Source organism: Netta rufina, assembly GCF_964035555.1.
Source record: "Netta rufina genome assembly, chromosome: 1".
In the NCBI taxonomy this organism is placed as follows: domain Eukaryota; kingdom Metazoa; phylum Chordata; class Aves; order Anseriformes; family Anatidae; genus Netta; species Netta rufina.
This window is the reverse complement of record NC_140123.1, coordinates 191,537,383-191,557,659: the sequence shown is the minus strand read 5'-3', so window position 1 is coordinate 191,557,659 and position 20,277 is coordinate 191,537,383. Positions and strand designations below refer to the sequence as shown.

At 36.8% G+C, this 20,277-nt stretch overlaps 1 protein-coding gene across 1 annotated transcript in view; it reads left to right on the top strand.

Moving 5' to 3' along the window:
• Nucleotides 1–20,277, top strand: part of SLC2A13 (solute carrier family 2 member 13) — a 153,667-nt gene that overhangs the window by 64,574 nt on the left and 68,816 nt on the right. The window contains exon 4 of the mRNA XM_084302400.1: nt 8,242–8,350. Coding sequence (XP_084158526.1) covers nt 8,242–8,350 — 109 coding nt within the window. The remainder of the gene's footprint in view (nt 1–8,241; nt 8,351–20,277) is intronic.

Below are 20,277 nucleotides of genomic sequence, written 5' to 3'. Positions count from 1 at the left end.
AGTTTCACCTTAAAATTCTAAAACAGGGCTCAACACAGGAGCAGGAGAACAAACAGATGATAGCATTTTCTGCACAATATCTATCATTTGGATATTATTCTTTATTTCAACTTGCTGAGGGTATGAAAGCAGCATGAAAACCTACCTACTGAAATTCACGAGGAAATCTCAGCATTCCTGTATCCTTTTGAAAAATAGGCCCCAGGTTTTGAAATAGTTTAATAAAATCTTTATGATCTTGCTTTTTATCTGCTAGATCTGCAAAGCTGCATAGGAGCAATGAGACGGAGCAATGAGCATGCTCACATGATTTTATCTTGTAAGACAAGCAAGCATTAATATACACAGTTATATACACAGTTAATTATGTATGATTTAGATTGATACATATATTGATTTTTTTGAAGGAAAAAACATGCTTTACTGGGGAAGAGTTATCAAGTATCATCTTACACTCCACTGGATTTTCAAGATTTTTTTTAAGAACTGCCCTTTAAAGTATTTTATATGTATATGGAAACTTCCTATAAACATGGCATTTAGGCAATGCCATTCTGTCTCCTTTATGCTGAAAATGATCAGAGGGGTTTCCACTCAGTATAAGCTAGGCAGCTCTCAGGTTTCATGTTGTTCATAGTATGTGAGGGACCTTGAAGTGTCTGTTACATAATATTAATTCTATTTTCCCTAAAAACAGAATCATGACATGAGAAGATACCTTTTGCCTGCTGTTCTGTGCAGCATTATCATATATTTTCTTTAATTCTGTTTTATCTATGAGCCTTTGTTCGGTGATTCAGTCCCAGCTGATGATACAGGACATCTGCACGTAAGGTTTCAAAATTACTTTTAAGAAACATTTTAATGAAAGCAAGACCCACAGTGTGTTCTCCTATTAACCAACAGGCAAAAAATATTTCAGCTGTCCAAACAATTGCATATAGATCCAGCTACTTGCTGCCAGTCTCACTGACCTTAGCAAAAACTGCTCTTGGAGGCATTCTCTGAAGTTTTTTGCAGAGGAAAGATCTTGTTAATGCTGGAAACCAGAATTAACAACAGTTAATTTCCAATTAATCTGGAAACTGTGTGGTGGATGTACGTTAAAAACAATCCGTGAATCTTTCTGGATGAAATTTGTTGCTACCACTGACAGCATTATGAAATAAATGAGAAAAGGTTCCTAATCTGGCTCTCCATAGAGTCTTTTTTGTGCAAAATAAACTGCCTCCATGCTGGTTTTGTATTGATGCTAATGATTATATCTGATGCGAGATTGTCAAGAGTCATACTTTGTTGTGAAGTACTTTATTATGTCTGAAACTCCAGAGTGGCTCAAATTTAATTCGCATAGGCTGTATGTGAATCCTCCAGAAATTGGAAGATTTGAAAACTGTCATGAACGTCAGCTTTTCATAATCTTTGGTTCTCATGATAAAAATACTTCTTAAGATCATAGCCCAAGAGATTGCTATCTGTTCTCTGTGTTTTTAATTGCAAATTATTACTAGTTCAGCCACTGACAATACTTAAGCAGGTAGTTGGTTTGGATTTGCTGCTCCAGTGAGATCTAATCTGCAGTAGCAAAAACTTGGCTCTCTTCTCTTCTCTTCTCTTCTCTTCTCTTCTCTTCTCTTCTCTTCTCTTCTCTTCTCTTCTCTTCTCTTCTCTTCTCTTCTCTTCTCTTCTCTTCTCTTCTCTTCTCTTCTCTTCTCTTCTCTTCTCTTCTCTTCTCTTCTCTTCTCTTCTCTTCTCTTCTCTTCTCTTCTCTTACGTTATCTGAACTTTAAAAAGAGAAAAAAAATACATTAGTTTTTCAGATAAATCGCACAGATAAATCCCTTTTTCCCCTTTTAAGGAGAAGGTCTAAACTAAATACACTATTAAGACAGTAAGCAAAAGAACAAGCGTGCAACAGATCGTATCCAAAAGTTCCCATTGAGACTTTCATTGAGCTCCAGAATTCTTTTTCCAGTTCTACTAAATTTCCTTTTTTTTTTTTTCATTCCCTCCAGGAAGTGTCTCCCTGTGTTTAATTTGTTCAGAGTGCAAGGAATGGAAATCTATTTCCACTATTAAAAACACTGATCTAGGGCGGGAAGGCGAATATTTCATTTGGAAACAAAGGACAGAGGATAAGGGGGGGGGGGAAAAAGGCAAAACCCTAACATCTTGAACATCTTGGCAGAAAAATTTGCCAAAAATGTAAGGTTTGAATTGTGCCATGTTGGAAACAAAATACAATATCAGTATGAGTGTTAATACAGTAACAGCTGGAAAGATCAACTTGATAGTAGATTACTGATTAGGTTAGAGGGAACTCTGAGTCATCAGCTTTTCTTGTGCTTTTTTAATTAAAAAGTAAATAAATCACTCTTGAAACTGTCCTCACTGCAATTTTCTTCTAAGTGTTTTTCCTTGACTTGAACTGAAAGAAAAAAAGCTTTCCAATTCCAGATTGATAAACGCTCTGTGCTACCATTCATTAGGTGATGAGAGTGTGGAGTGGGAAGATCTTCAGGCTGTTAAAATGCTTGGCTCCTTTCGATTGTGCCTGCGTAAGTCTAGGTACATCATCTTATCTTTCCTCATCTGCTTTCTCCAGCTGTGAGGATCGTGTTCCCATTTCCTATGTAAAGCACTTCTGGAGCAGACCATGAAAAGAAAACCACACTGCAGGCTGTGGGTATGTCCAAGTCATCCTTAATGCCTTTATTTCCAAGGTACTTATCAAGACAGAAGCAAACCATAATGTGACACTTACTTTTCTTTGTCCCTACCCCAGTCTTCCTACCAAATAAACAGGAAAAAAAAACATCTCACTGCCCTCCTCCACAGGTTTTGACAGTACCAGGCTCTGGTCCAGCTCCATGGTCATCGCCTCTCTTTGGTCATCGTGAGCACTTCTCTCAGCTCCCATTGGCATCATGTAAATGGTGCTGTTACCTCCTTTGCCATGCTTTCTCCAGTTTGAACAGATTTCATTACAGTGGGATGTTTTTTATAAAGAACATGTAATACAGAGCCAAAATGAACTTTTTTTTTTTGCTTCCCAACTTTTGACTGCCTCTCATCCTATTCAAAGGCATTCTTAACTGCTGCTTTCTTTGTGCCAGTACTCAGTCATATAGATTTTCCATCACTAGAGCTTTATGTCAAAGAATGTGTTATCAAGGGAAAGATGTTTTTTTTTTATTCCTTTTACAAATAGAAGAAAATTGCTTTGTTTTCATGATTCCCAGAAGACTAACACAACTTCTTGTCAAAACAAAAAGAAAAAAAAATCCTCGTTCTGAGTGTTTCTGTATGGATTAAAAAGATAATTTAGAGGGACCATTTATTTGAAATCTATGTTTCCTGAGCAAGGAAAAAAAACTCTTTCAATTCAAATAGGCATGGAAAAACTCCTTGCATTCCTTAACTTTAGAACCAAAAAGATTGTGTCTAATATACTTTTATTTTCTATTAGAGCTGGCTCTGTTGTTATACCATTGGATGTTTTCACTGTGGAAAACCTAAAAATCCTAAGAATCAGAATTTCAGAATCCTAAGAATCAAGAATTTCTCATTCTTGGCTGATGGGTGACTGACATAAAAAAGACTCAAACAAGCAACCTTTTGAGCTTTCTCAAAGGAACAGAGAACTGTATGGACTAGGAAGTTTCCTCTAGTGCTGCAAGTTATTCTTCTGATGCTAGTAGAAATGTAAAATAGTGGGGAAGAGCTTAGTTTGTAAGTACAATTGTTTTTTATCTGTTCAGGATAAATAATGCAGTTTTGATCTCAAAACTATGTAAGCTATTTCCTAATTTGGTCGATTTTACAAAAGGGAAAAATGAATGAAGTTGATACTTTTAGAAATAATAATAGGCTAGTGAAGGGGAAGAGTGTTTGCTTTAGTATATCACACCTGTGATAGCTCTGGGTCTTAAGCAGAGGAATGTTTTCCAGCTGATGCAGAGATAGCAGGGCTAGAAGCTGCCTTTCTGTAAGGAAAGGCCAAACAAGAGGAGTGGTTCCTGCATCAGTGGTCTGCTATCCACATCACCAGCCTTCCGTTTCTGTCTGTAGACCAGTTCTTTGAAGGCGTGTCTGGATGGAAGAGAAGGTATCGACTAATTTTAGGATGAGAATGGGTTTGCAAAACTAATTTGTAGGGTAAGCTTAACTGATGCTAAACCTGGTGCTTGGTAAGCCTGCTTTTTCAGAAACACTCCTTTACAGCAAGAACACAAAATGCTGGCAGGAGCCCTAGGTAGCTTTAAGCTGTTGCTACAAGCTGTCACCTCGATTGGTTGGCAAAAGGGTATTCAAACCTGTAAATGGCTTTGGCACAGTTCAGTCTCTCGTCATAGTTTCCTGCATGAGGAATTTTGCCAAGTACTGCACTAATAAGTTGAGGGGCTGGGGCATCACAAGGTTTCCAGGCACCAGATGCCTGCTCGCATTTGCTGAGGGATTTTCAGGTTTGCTTTATGTCTATCTACTCTATTTTTTTCCCCTGGAATTATATGTAGCATATTTTCAGGAGGAGATGCTGAGAAATCATTAATATCCATTCTTCTACTTTTATCTTTCATTATTTAAAATCCTTTCAGAACTAGGACTTGTTGGTTTTGTTGGTTTTGACAAGTCTCTAGATGATGTAGTTGGCAGTGGATCACACCCAAACTCCTGCGGTTTCCACGCTATCCCTTTTCCCTACAGATGAAAACCAGAAAGCCTTCCCCAGTGATTCAGAACGTCTGAACCAAGTTTACTTACAGGTTATACCTAACAACAAGAAGACCAGCTAAAATATAAGAAGCTGGTGTTAAAAGCTTCAGGTAACTAACACAGTGTAACATTTGGAAAGCATCACTCACCTTCTGAGTGCATAATAATTTGTTGAGAACAGCTTCTCCACATCTTGGTTTATCTCAGCATAAACAAAGAGGTCATCCTTGGGTTGTTGGTTTGTTTTGTTGTTTTGAATGCAAAACCAAACTCCCCAATTTTACTGTGTTTTTTTTTCCCCCCTTTTTCTTACAAGGATGAATGTCTGGTTAGCTAGAAAGCTTAGACCAAGCTCAGACCGGTTTGAACACAGCAGTCGTTCATGCAGTTTCACCTCTACAACAGCAGTATCCCAATTTTCCCATTACTCTCTATCAGTTGCTGCCATTTTGCACTTTCACTAGAGAAAAAAAAAAAAAAAGCTTCATCTGGCTTTTACTAGAGCGTATTTTGCAGATAAAGTAATTATCTGAAGGCACAGTACAAAAAAGCAAATCTAGTCTCATTAAATTAATGATGACTTTATTAGGTCTCATCCTTTTGACTTCATTTTTATTCGTAGTGTAGAAGGAGAAAAACAAACACCTCAGTGGTTTATCAAGTTCAAGCACAGGAATGTGCCTAAATCTCCTAGCTAAGGAGAAGACAATAGCTTGAAGGCAGAAGTATCATGAACAAAAAATACTGACTTTTGGAGATAAAGATCTATTTTTTCCACTGTAAAAATTGCCAAATGTTTTTTGTTGTTGTTTTTATTCCATTTTTTAATTTCTATATTTTGTTGCTTTGTGCTATTTTAGTCTATTGTAATAAGAAGAAATATAGCAGTTATCAGAAACTATTGAACTACATTTTTTTGAACTACAGTTTTAGTTTTCAAAAGATGTATTTTCAGTAGAAAAATGTGTTTCATTCTGAAAACTTTTGCATCCTTCAGTTTAGAAGCATCCTCTGTTGGGAACAACCATGATTGCTTAGTTTCAAGATGGCTGTAGTAAATGAGCACAGCACAAGATGGATGGTGGGATTGAAGACAGGAAAATGCAAAAATAGTTTAGATAGTTTTAAGGCCAGGTATTTTTAAGAAAAAATTTCAAACCTTTCTATTTCAAAAAACAGACAATTTATAGTCCAAGTCCTTTGATTTTTTAGCTGAGTTTGAAAAGCGCCTTTAATATAGAGATAATGATTTCTTTTATGTCTTTCAGTCTGTTTATTGGTTTGTAGACCTGAATTTTATGAAAGAAAACCCTTTAATTTTGTGTATGCCTATTCATATGTGCAGTTGCTGTGATACAGATTTGCACTGAAACTTTTTAATCTCTGACATAAACCAATACGCTGATTTTAGCATCATGGTTCTGATGCAGTTAGTCAGAAATCTGATTTAAAAAAAAAAAAAAGCCACAAATACTTAGTGAATTTAGGTGACTGGATGCTGGAAAGGTCTAGGCAGACTTCAATACATGGTCTCACACTTTTCTGCAGTGACCCACTTCAGCCATACAAACCCATTTTTGCAATTAAGTTTTGCGGAGAGTTCATGACTCCCTCCGAGTTGCAAGCCATTGTCTGGGAACAGCTGCTTTAATTTCGAGCTATTCATTTCAATGCCTTCTTTCTAATTGTTTTGTACAATGCCTTATTGTGAAGAGAGTTTCATGTAACTTTCATTGAATAGCTGATGGATCGGGAATTGTTAAAAACCTTGCATCAGTTCCTTGTGAAACTTCTGCCTCCTTTCCTACCAACCCCTGCTGTAGAGTTCCAGCTCATTCAACAAGCCTCATTGTTGGGTCAAGATTTAGGTGAGCTGTGTAAGGTCTTCTAAAGATAAAGACAGTTTTTAAGCTTGATTAAGGAATTTATAAGAAGTTTATGAAGAACAGATGATGTCTCATAGGCATTCACGAGCCAGGGTTCACGACAGATGCTGCAGAATCCATTGTGGACCAAGAGTTTTAAGCCCAAAGCCTTCATGCTCAAGTGGGATGCAGAGCATGGAAAGCTGACGGCTGATATTAGTGAATTATGCTTGAGAGATGCATTTATTAGCATTTTTTTTTTCTGTGTAGATCTTGTAGTGGAGGAGAAATCTGAGAGTATGTGTGAGCTGTGGACGGTTCCTAGCTAGCAGCAAATGTTTTGTTGTCCTGCTACCAAGGAAATGCCACTTTGACTCCTGAACCCTTTGATATTGTTGTTTGCCCAGCCGTGCCATGCATCTTGTATGAGAATATCTTACCTTGCTTGAGGTTGGCTCTGTTTATCAGTAACTTGATTTCACTCACACAGAGAGATGTTTTGGAGGTCATGCTGCACCTATACGGCAGGACCTGTCTGAAATCAAAACTCATTGTGTGTAATTTGTTCTTTGCTAACAGACCAGTAATGGTTTTTATTTTGAATCAATACACGTAATATTTTCTGTATGTTCAGGGAGGACTTCAATGAAAATGTAACAGTGTAGCCATAAAATACATGTATAGATCCTCTTCACCTCCAGTTACAACTTACGTTAAGCTTTTTTTTTTTTTTAATTTTGATGGCAACTATTTTGCCTTGTATGTATTGTCATCTAGTTAGGTGTTCTGGGTATGTATATCAGGTGTGATAAGATGTATAAAACCTAGAACATATTCTTGTGAACTGTTCTGACCCAAACAACAAACTAAGCAGAAAGAAATGCAAGTAAGTAGTAGAGACAAAAAATTATTTTTGCCTGGTTTTGTATAGTTTTCTGTATTAATTTTTTTAAGGATACTTTAAAAATTTAAAAGTTGCAGAGAAGAAAACTTTCTCTGTTTGCCACAAATGTTTGGCTTTCTCTTCAGTAATAAAGTGTTTTCTGACTTTTGAGTCATACCAATGCTACCAAAGGTATGGATCAAGTTTAATTATTTTATGCTCCCTCTACTGGCCTTACAGCTGTGCAGCATAGACCTCGCCCACACCTTAAAAATACCCAAACTTGCAACAGTTTTTTGGAAATTGAGAGAACATTGGTGGGAATTGGGAGAACATTTTTATCAGCGTGATTCAGCTTTGAGCAGTACGTAATGGCATTTCTGAAGTAACCCTTCAGTTAACAGTGGGAACTTTTAGAAAAGGAACGAAAATGATATTTTGTGATAACTTTGAGTACATTCAGTTACAACAGATGTGCAATCTGTTGGTACGATATAGGAGAGCTGTGCATCTACCATCAATTACACTGTACGTTGTGTCCAAAAATTGTTTCATTTTTTTGCTTGAGCTTCATGAAAATCATCTTAACGTAGTACAACATGGAAAAGCAGAACTGAACTGAAAAAGTTGTTCAAAAATAAGTGAAATAGCCCAAACTTGTTTGAAGCTAAGGTGCAAAACCTGTTGTGCCTGGGAACGTTGTCTTGATAGAGATCACTTAAGAACTATTACGTATTCTTTTTTGTTTTGTTTTGTTTTGTTTGTTTGTTTTTGAAGCTGGACCTGTGATCTGCAGAATGCTAACATACCCTCCAACTCGAAGAGCCTTAATTGTGGGTTGTGGTCTGCAGATGTTTCAACAACTGTCAGGGATTAACACCGTCATGTATGTATTTACTGCTTGCTTCTCTTTTAAAAATACTTTTAAAATATTTTTTTAAAAGTCAATTAGACCAATAGCAGTTGTAGATGGGCTTCTGGACAAATTTTGAAATGTGAAAAATTGAGTGTGAGAGCTGGAATGCTGGTTTTAAATCTGGATATTGGTATATTTGGTATCTCAGAAAATTGGTATGAGAAGATGCCTGTGTAAGGATAAACATTTATATAGAGATGACAGTGCAAACTACTGAGAGACATTATTATATTTTAGGCTTTACAGTTAAAGCTATGCAAGTGTAGATAAGAAAGTACTCTTATGGCTTGAATTTGTGTGCAAATAGATCAAAATACTATGAGGGCTGGACTGTTGACCATGTAAATTGGATGGAAAATTACAGTGAAGTGCTAAAGGAGGTAAGATGCTGAGGCAAGAAGCATTTGCCATTATTCTATGTTCTATTACGTGTACGAAGACTCAGCAAATGTAGAGGTGAAGAAGAATATATTGGGTTTTCTGATAAGCTGTCAGCTCACATGAGGAGTCGCTTTTGATAAATGTGCAGTGCACAAGACCTAGTTTAAGATGAAATTACTGCTAAGCTATCCTGCAAAAGTAGCCATAACAAATGATTTCCATATTGGTTTAAGAGCAAGTGTAAAATATATTGCAGTAACATCTTATGGAGAGAACTACAGCTAAATGAGGAAGATAGTTAGGAAACAGTTATAACGAACAGGTAAAATAATAAAGCTTTTAGTGGTATCAAGAGCTACCATATTAAATATTAGAGTAAATACCTACCATCTATCATAAGGGGAAAAAAATACAGTATTGTTAAACTACAAATAAGGGAAATCTGTAACACACTTTATAAAGAGGGACTTTATACAGTAGAAATTGTAACTCAAAGTGGAAAACAGGAGAATGAATAGCTGCTAAGTTAAATGTGAAAAACAGAGGACAGGCACAGAAGGAGCTTTGAGGAGATCTTCAAGCTCATCAGAACCAAGAGACCCAAGAGGGTTTCAAGATCCAGTATGGATCAAGGCTCTGTGAGAACAGTAGCAGAAGATAAATCTGCAGAAGCCAATCTTAAAAGACTCCTTTTGCATCTGTGTCAGTTATGGAAGGTATATCAAAGTTCCCACACTGGAGCTTACACACTGGAGCTTTCAGAAGGTCTGCTTCAAATTGAAGTGTCAGGGGAAGAAATTTTAGAATAAGCTGATTAAAATGAATTATAACAAATTGCCTGGACTAATCAGCCTACACCCAACAAGTCTGGACTACTTCAAATACGTAGTCAAAAAGAATTTGGAAATGTAGCTTACTCTGTGTGAAGCTGCAACCCAGAAAGTTTTATTTCTGTCCATATCAAAATTAAAATTGTATTAAAATCAAAGGAGAAGATGTGTTTGTAAATATGAAAAAAAAAGCACATAGGGAAAGTAAAATAATAAAGAAGAGCCAACGCAGTTGCTGTAGACTACTATAACTTGCAAGTCTGTTGGATAGGAGTTGCCAGAGTTTATTGAAGAAACCAGGTGGTCAAAAAAGTAAGAGAAAAGTCTTGGTTTAAGAAACAAAGCTAAGAAATAAAGGATAAGAATGAAATATCAGTTATCACAATGAAAGAAAGTCAGGAGTAGGATCCTGCAGGGATCTATGTGGAAGTCTTTACTATTCAGCATTTTTAAGTCAGTGAAAGGGGCTAAACAGCAAAAATCAGCTTGTACTCATACACTATTCAGAAGATGAAAATCCCCAAATCTGTGAAAATGAACAGCTGTGGGAAGATGATACAAAATAACAGATTAATAAAATGGCAAAAGCGTTAACTTTTTAATACTATTCAATAATGCTTACAGGAGGGGGCTGGCTAGAGATCTTGAAGCTGAATATAGCTCCGTACAAACACCATGATGATATCCCTGACCAGGCTGGAACAGTGCAAATAGTTGTCAATGTCGTTTTTTAAAATATTGATAAACCAGGTTGTATGTGGAGAGAGAGACCCAGCATTTGAACAGGACGGTTAGAACTCTGCAGCTTGAAAGAGAAATAAGCTCAGAAGAAATACATGATATATAAAACTGCTAATGTTGCGCAGAAGTTGGGGAGGATATGGTTATTCATTATTTCTTATAACATAGTTTTGTTGACTCCTGGTTCTTACCCAGCAGTTGGTTTAAAATAAACAGAAGGAAACATTTTTTCATGCAGTTCATAATTATATAGTGGAACTCATTGCCACAGGATGTTACAGATGCCAAAAGTAGAAATAAGTTTACAAGGTAATTGGGGAACCTGATATAATAAACATTGTTAAAGTATTAGTAAACATGATGTGGATGCAACCTCTGGCCAAGGACAATCCTTCTCCTGTTTTGGTTCTTACTATTTCAGGGATCTTTATTAGGCTAGAACCAAAAATTGACAGTTCACAAGTCTTATGACACCAGTAGGTTGACTCTGCTTATTTTTACCTTCATGTGTTGTAAAATCTCAAACTACTTTCTCTGTAGGAGGTTCTACAAATAGTTTGGAATTGACCTAATTCACTCTCGAATGTGTAGGAGGACAGAATTGCAATTATAAAACATAGCGGAATCTTAACTTCAAAATAAGAAAATGCCTATAATAAACACGTGAAGGCACTGTTGTTAAAGGGCTGCCTTGTAAACCATTTCAATTATCCAGTATTTTTCAATAATCCAGTATAAGTACAATTTTGGTTATCAGGTATGCAAGATGAACATTCTCCTATGAAAGGAGATTTTTCAAATATAAGTAATCTGCTGTCTGCTGATTTACTTGCATAGAAGTTGATGATTGTTTTTTAACACAGTAATTAAGCGGTACCTTATAAAACTGTCAGGTTGCGTTAACTCTCTAAGCACTGTTTTCCTCACCATAACATTTGGTTCTGTCATTCTGGAATTGCTGTTTTGTAGCAGCAGGAAAATGGATGTTGTAGGGTTGTGTGGATGTCACTGGTTTTGCAAACTCACTTACCAAAATGTGTTGATCACCAAAATTGTTTGGATGGTTATTGTTCACTTAAATTTTTGGTGCTACTGAGAATCCTATTTTCTTCTACACCCCTTTGTAGGCTGCAAGAGAAGGGGCAGGTAACTCTGACTTGTTTTTGGCAACCTTTCCCTTGCAGAGAATTTAGCAGCCTCCACTTTTCCCCTTTGCCTTTACAAATTTCCATGGGACTCTTCTGCACTGTGACCAGTTAAGCTGGCAGTGTCTATAATGGGCCCCAACTTGTTCTGATCTTTTGACTTGGGGCATTCCATTACTTCTGATGCAGAAGAATTCATTAAATCTTGTATTTTAATATAAGAAGGAAAGGCCAGAGGAATGGTTTGTGTGGGTCTGGAAAATTCAATTAAAAAAAATAATAAATCAAATCACAAAGCAGGACAGAGAAATGAAAATAGAAGGAAGAAAGCGGTTGTAGAATAATTTAATACTTCCCCAAATTGCACACGCTTTACTGAATAGCTCTTCTATTTAAGAAATCACAAATTTTAATTTAAAAACTGTGGGTGCTAGAGGCAGGGAGTTATATAGAGAAATTTTGCAGGGGTCTAAAAATAGTCACCAACTGTTCCCAGGAGTAGAAGAGATCCTAAAAAGCAGTGGAAAAACAAAGAAAAAAAACCCACAAACTAAAACACATGGAGTCAACAATAAAAATCTAGAGTTTCAGTACTTAAGGGTTAATTTTCTGGTTAAAAATTGGGTACAAGTAGTGGACCCAGTGAAAGCAACGAAGTCCATGTGTAGCTGGATGTCCCTTGAGAATGGTGAAAGGAAGAACTGCGGTAAGAATTCTTGAGGTCTGTGCTCTTGCCATGCTGTTTTGCAATAAAATGATTTAGTTTTTGCACAGAAAAAGTTTCATATTGTATCAGCCCTGTATGTGCACGAGATCCAACCGTGAGGAGCCGCGGTGCTGAACGAGATGTTATTGAAATGGTGAGGACTGCGTGCAGAGCAACCTCTGCATCGAGGGGGTGGATCTAAAACGGAAGCAAAATGTAAAAATAGGCTAAGGAGCGTGTGTCTCTCATGGGAACAAATGATAAATTTAGTCAATAAAAGAATAAAGCACAGTGACCTATTGATTTGATTCTATTTTATTTTTTTTTCCCCTAAGAACAAGGATACCACTGCTGTTAGAAGGCCTGAAGTAGAAGAAATGTTTCCTTTTTGTCCTGGCTTTTGCCAGTTTAACTGACCTGTAAGAGATAAAGTCACACAATTTTAGACAAGCATCTCTAACACTGCTGCAAGCAGGTCTGAAATGGTTTAACTTTTCCCTTCCTTATCATTTTGGTATTTTCTCATCTTGAAAACAGAAGCTCACTCTTTCAAGCCTAGATTGACAAATCTGCCTGTATACTGGAAAGGGCTCTGGGAAGGAAGTTATGGTCCAGGATAGCAAGTTAGCTATTTAATAGGAACATATCCAAGAATTGTGTTGAAACAGTGGTAGGCAGGTGTTTTCAAGCCCACTGTGATCTGTAGTTAAAACATTGGAGAAGAGGATCATTTTATGGTAAAACTGCAAGCTCAAATTTCCCATTAGTTCCATCTTAAAAATAATAATAAATAAAAAAAAAAAGGCAGAAAATCACATTTTTGGAGTGGGAAAGAGAGGGGGCTTGAAAGATCTGGCTATTTCAGATTGTCTGGTGAAAACCATCAATAGAGTACATCGGCGTTTCAGCTATATTCTCAAATCCCAGCAGGACTGTGACTTCTGAAAACATTTCTGATACTGTGCAGCTTTATTGCAGTCAAGAAAAAAAAATCACAGGCAAGAAAGCTTTTTGGAAAAACCCTGAGTGATCTTGAATGCTAAGTGGTAATTTAGCCATAATTGGAGACAGTTCAGTATTGTCTTGTCAGAACGGCATGTAGGTATTGTTGCCTGTGCTGGAGTTAGTGCTGCTCTTTTTGGGGCTGACCGATGTGCTTTCATGCAGGCTGCCTGTGCCCTCAAGACTCTCTGTCTGAGATAAGAGACAGCTGGATCATCTTAATTAATTCTGTTCTCACCAAACTTAAAGAAAAGTGGACTTGATGAAAGCCAAACAAAATAATTTGTTCTGCAGTTGAGTCAGTAAGCTTGATGTGATGTTAATTTAGTCATTTGCTATTATCTTTTCACATTGCGTTAGAAAAGCTTTCTGTAACAGGAACGTGGTGTAATGTATTGACGGAGAGAGTTTATGGCCTTCAGCATTTTTATTAACATTTAAGTTCGTGTTTTTGCTGGTGTATGTGATCTGTTTTTCCTAGTTAATAAAATGATTTTTTTTTATTAAGATATCCTTGCATCTCCTAAAAGTTAAGTGAATCCACATGTAAAATTTATTCATGTCTGGATTTGGTCCACAGATGCTTTTGAGCTTTACCAGGCTCTTTTTTTTTTTCCCCCCTAATCTGTGCAAGCAAACAAAAGAACATCAACAACAACAAAAAAAGAGATGTTTTAAAAAAAAAGCAACTTTCTCCAGCTGGCAAGAAATAGGGAGTGGAAGAAAATGCTACATGGAGAAGGGAAAAAGCTCAGAGTAATGAGGAGAAGAAGCTGGAGAAAAGAAAGGAGAAGACAAAAGAGGACAAGAGGAGGTTATATAACAAGCGGAAATTGAAGGTTTGAAGATACGTTAAGAATATTAAAAACAATTAACATGAGAAGTGAATGAATACCATACTGAATGTAAATGAGGGAGTGAGAGAAAAGGAGTGAGACTGGAAAGAAGCCAGGATACTTCTGAATCGTAATGGATGCTAGTGAGGAGTTTAATGGAGTCAAAGAACATTTCCCAGCAGTTTTAATAATCAGGTTTATTGTGCAGCAATTACAAGCTGAGACCTGCAAGGAGCTGTAAACCTCAGCCCCTGGTAGCCGCAGTGAGCCCCAGGCACCAGTCACCTCTGCCTAGCATCACGCCCCAGCAGGAGCTTGCTCCCTGTGCTGCTGCCCCTGGGGACGGCTGCCTGGACACAGCAATGTGATTTAACCCTCAGAGGGATTGGGAAAGTCAAAATTGAGTAACTCTGCTTTCGATTCCAGTTCTTAAACTTCTTTTTAAAAATAAAATACTGAGTAGGTAGCATAGGACAGAGGCTCCAGATAAACCCTTGGTATTTTGGTTGGAGATCATTGAAAAGTGTCTTGTCAAATGGTAGTTATATAGGATGTCTCATGAATTACAGCAAAAGTAGTAGCAACCTGCTTTTCTCCTTCAACTTCAGCAACCATAGATAGATTTATAATCTAAAAAGTAAATTATTTATGAACTATACCAGACTTATAATTAATAAATTGGTTATTGAAAGGAGGCTTTGCCAGACCACTGACTCTTGATCTGTGCATTGGAAAGTTGTCGGCATCTGTAAACAGGTTGTACTGGAAAAATATAACAGTGGGTCACATTTTTCTTGTGGTTTGTAGCTAAGCATTGATTTTAAGGTTGTATAAATTTCTTATTGTGTTCTCTGGTTGTGCATTTTAAAATGAAATCCAGAAAATAGCATACTTAAAAAAGCTTTAAAAATGTTAAAATATTGTCCAAGTTGCACAGCATTTATTAAAGAACAATATATCTTTTATTGAGGTCTCCATTTAGATTTAAATTGGGTGACAGGAATGTTTAAGCAGATTGCCATGTAACCTTTTATTTTGTATGGCCAGTTGACCTCTTACACCCAACAGTGATCTAAATCTTACAGAAGAGAGGGGCAATTGCATTAATGTTTTTAAAACAAGAGACTTTTAATATTGTCAAGACATTTTTGAGAAGTTCTGGCAATTGACAAGTCTAGCTGTCTCTGACTCCAGCACAGTAAGCTGCTACTTGCTCAGTTTTTTACCTTTCGATATTATTTTGTGAATAATATTTCTCACTTATATCTTTCTCTTAAATATAGCATTTTCCCCTTAGGCTTTAGAAGGTGTTTAATAAAAACAAAAGACAGCTTATGTTGCAGGCCCACTTGCTTTTTGGATAATAATCCTCTAAATATTTTACTGAGTTTTGATAAATACTTGCATTTATTTTTATTTTTGAGAAGCAACCCTTCATTTTACAGGGTTATCCTTTCTTCATATTGAAAGATGCTTTATATAGTACTGCATGCAAGCTCATAATTAAAAAAAACTTCAGTGGAGAAATGAGATGCATCTTTAGAAAATGACTGGTATAGTATCTAGCTGCTTTTCAGGCAGTTTTGGGAAAAAAACGTTCAAGTCTAGCCTAGCACTCTAGGGAAGGTGACCATCCTGTTATACCAAATGCCTCTGTTATACCTGCTATACAGAAATAATTAATTTATAGCATGTCTTCAGAGGAAAAAATTTAGCTAATAAAGAAATTTCATATCGCTCAGAGTAAAATGTTCCAAATGAGTGTTTCTGGAAGCAGCCTGTACCAGTTTTATAGTACTTGAAGGAAAATGAACCCCTAACTCTGGTGTTTTAAAAGGTTTGCACATTCAGCAACCACTTTTCCATAGCAATGTACTATTACCACAGCTGAGCTTGTTTCCTTTTAAATAAAGGAAGCAATGAATATATATATTAAATAAACATATATATATGTGTATATAAACATTAAGGAGGGAGCTTCAAACACCTGATACTCACCATCTTGTCCTTATCAGACACTGGATTCTTGCATTAAAAAACAACAACAACAAAACAGACTCTGTTACAAGTTTTCCAAGCCCTGGAACTTAGATGTTCTGTTTTGTTTTGTTTTCCTCCTTGAGCTTCTCCAGGAGAAGCCCCACCATCATTTCTCTGCCCCCTGCCCTGAAGTCATCTCTGCTTCTGCCTTGTGAGGGGAGCAAACCTTATAGGAGGTGGCTGAAACACACAGATGTGTTGGTGACGGGATGCCAACAGCTGTGCCCAGGAATTAAAAAACAAGCAAATAAACAACAAGCCAGCCAGCTAAGGAGAACTCCAGCAGGTCTGATAATAAAATTAACTCTTTCCTTGAGCGAGAGGATGCTGGAATGGGGGGAAAAGCTGGAGCTGCCTCCTACTTAAATCTGGAACGTGACTTGAGCACCCTGCTGGTATCTGGAAAGGGAAGAAAAACCCTGATTCAGGAAGGCAGTTCAGTAAACTTGAAATTTTGTAAGTTTCTCATGATATTGCTGAAGTTTTTTGACACAGAAGTATCACCTTCTGTGTCAGGAGATGACTCCTGCGCTTTACAAGTTCTGTTTATAGATAGAGTAAAATGCTTTTTTGGATTATTCTTGAGTGTCCTTTGCTGGAGATGGCCTGTGTCACCCCATGCTGTGTGAGTATGACCACGTGCACACCTCAGCAGCTTAAGGGTTTAGTGGTTTAGCTCGAAAGGCAGTAATTTATCAGCTGAAATAACTGCGAGAGTTTGCTTGGGATACCAGTCAGAGAGTAAGTCTGCATAAAAGAGCAACAAAAAATGTCACCCGTGAGGCAGTGTTGATAGCACCAAAAACCACACTCCACTCAGTTTCAAATTAAAAATAACATTGAACAGAATATGGATCTTCTTCTCCTGTTGTGCTGACCTTGTGTGGTGATGAGAAACTAGGCTGAGTCGGTTTGCAAGTACAGATTTACCGCTCACCGTAAAGCAAGCAAGCAGAAACCTGTGGCTTGGGTTATTTGGGCAGCGCCCTGCACGGGGCTGCAAGGCTCCCTCTCAGGTGTGAGCCTCTTGCCACTCGTGCTACTTCGTGTGCGTTTCGTGTTTTCCTTCCTTTTGAAATAGGAAAGAAAAACTGCACCTTTAAGCCATTAAAAGGAAGAAAAAAGATGCAAAACAAACCAGCGAATCGTGATGGAGCTGTTAACTAGATGAAAGCTGTAAGATGTTCGTCTCATTTAAGAAGCCGCTTGCTTTGCCAATTTAACTAGCCAAGGCTTTTGGGAGACGGCTTTTAAGGATGCGTCCTTGTCCTAAGTCTTGGAGATCAAAGAATGAGTAATTCAGACATACGAGTTTTCAAGGGACGTGTACCGGAGAGATCAGGGAAGTAGTTCAAGATGTTATATAATGGGCATAATGGGATGAAATTAAGAAAAGTAAAATCTGGAATGATTATCAGAACATGCTTTAGTTCTTGGAGATATTACACTGAGAGTGTCTCTTAGGCAAAGTAGGAAACATTCATCATTTCTAACTGCTTGAACTGGTACATTCTCTATTGTATTTGAAATAACATTTTCTTTTTTGGTATTTGAATTAGCAGCTCTGTAATAGAAGGTAAATGCAAGTTCATGTTTAACAAAAGTTTCCTTTATCATAAACTTTTATAACCTCTCCCAATAATTCTCTTAAGCTATACATGTATGATAAAAACAAAAAGAAACCTAAGCAAACTTATAAAATAATAATAAAAAAAATCTTAGACTGCCAAGAGGTCGATCTTGCCAAGCCTCAGTCTTGATCTTGAGGCTGATGTTTATTTGTATTATAATTTTTCTCACATTTAAAAAACAAAGAATGAAAAAAACTTTAACTGGAGGGGAAGCAGGTTCAGAGTACTATAATGTGTACTTAACTATAGATTTTCAGCCTGTTTTGAAACACTGGATTTTTTTTTTTCCATTTCATAAATCTTTAAATACTTTTTTTTTTTTTTTTGATTTCTCTGTTGCTGAACATGTTTGTTTACTTCTTCCCCAAAGCTGGACCTTTTGTAAAATCTTTTCCTTTTTTATTTTTTTTTTTTGCCTTTTTTCCTTACTTTTTTGACTAGTGTCTTGGGTTATTAGCTAGAAGGATTTTTTCTTTTTAATAAAATCTGATCAGCAGGGACTATGTGCACAAGCACACATCTCCCCCTGTGCTTCCCCAGCTTTTCATAAAAATTAATATAATTTTCAGTGCTAGACTAGCCAGAATGTTAAGACGTTTTTATCAAAACACTGCAAAACAACTAACCGTTGTGCTACAAGGGCTTTTTTTGTTGTTGTTTTGCCTTAATATATATATATATATTTTTTTTTTTTTATATGATAGATAATAAAAATCTTTTCCTATAGTTCTCCAGGATGTGAAACCATATTTGAAGAAGGATTGGCACTTTGGAGAAAACTCAAAACCAGAGTATTTCTTTAAAGAAGAAATGTATTCAAAATGATATTTTCTAGCATTTCTTTTGTTGTTATTGAAGGTTTTGTCTTCAGTAGATTTTTTTCCCCCCATTTTTTTTCTGCTTTGGGCTTCTACTCTTCCTTTTGCCTTTCGTGAAATCATAATGCTATTTGATTTCTATCTGTTGCCTTGGTAATAACTCTCGTGTCACAAAGTCGGTATTAACTTCACTGCAGGACCATACAGGAGGAAATATATGAACTGCATGGGTGGGAGCAAAGTCTTTGTTGGAACATATGGCTTGGGTTATTAGCAATTATGGTAAAACAGTTACCTGGAGAAAAATGGCTTTGTTTTACTTCTTGTCTATACGTGGTGTAGCTGTTGAGAAGTCTGTTAAATGCATCTCACTCATGCTGCTCATATGTAAAGCCAAGTAATGAAATGAAGTCAGAGTAGCAATGTTGTTTATAAATCATTCATGAACGAATGCTGGAGGAGGCTCCCTAAATAGTAATACTGGTTTGTTTGTTTGCTTGTTTGTTTTAATGTATTATTTGTCTGGATAGCTTCTGGAGAACTGTTCTGTCTTGACAGTTTCTCTTGTAAAAATTCCCTTCTTATGCAGTTATTAATGTATAGTAGGCATAATTTTGTTGAATTGTATGTATGTTTCTGGTATCTCTATCAATTGTTTGGTTTTGAGACCAGGAAATCAGGTAGCAATCAGCGACCAATTTAATTCAGTTTTCCTTAAGGTACAGTAGGGGGAGAACATTTTGTTTATGTCCTGGGTGGCTCACTTGTGAAAACAAGGACATGTATTACTCAAATGTATTCTTAGCAATAATAAAGTGTCTACTTAAACAGAAAACAAGGAATAATACATGCAAAAGAATTCAAAGCTCACAACGCAACACACCTTGAGAAGATACAAAATTAAACTATAAAAGGTCACCTGATTAGATGCTGCCCAATACCCCAACACAAAAGCCTCAGTGAAATATATTACCGATCCCATTCAAACGCAGAGTAAGAGATATGATGCCCTTTAGATCTGTTTATTCACCTTTACTTTAAGGGCACAGAAATCAGCCCTGTAAATTGGATTCTTTGGAGTCTGTCAATAGGAGTTAAATCACTGCAGTCTACTCAAAATGCTTTATGCAACAGAGGTTGAGAGACAGAACAAAGATATATATATATATTCACACTGAAAGGTTATGCTCAATGCAAGAAGTTACCATAAATGGAAATAGTCCAGAAATGGATATAAATTAAAAAAAAAAAATGGAGAAGAATGCAAGAAAAGTGACATTTAAAGGCTAATCAAGACGCTGTTATTGTGAGAAGTCTGCAAAAGAAAGATTATTGTGATCAAAATAGCCCATGCAGAAGGTGTGGTATGGAGTGCAGTCACCAAATCGAAAGAAAAATAAGAAAGCACTGAAGAGACTCTTAATTTAGTGTGGTGAGGAAGAATGTAAAGCCAGTGAGGGAAATAAGTCGTAACAGGGAGAGTGTTAACGAGGAGAGCCCAGGGCATAAGCGAGGGTGTCAGGACCCAGAAACGAAATGGAAATGTGCTTCCTGCATTTGTTTTCTAGTAGTTTCTTTGAAGATCACGGGTTAGCAGAGCTGGAGGGAAATCTGATGGGTGCAAGCTGAGTTGGATCCACTCCAGGTGAGGAGAGGAGACTCACCTCTGATGGCTTAACATGGTTGTTTTTTTTTCAGAGTAATAACAGGCCTATGGGAGGTAATAATACTTTAGTTAATGCATTCTGAACTTTTTCAGAAAGAGCA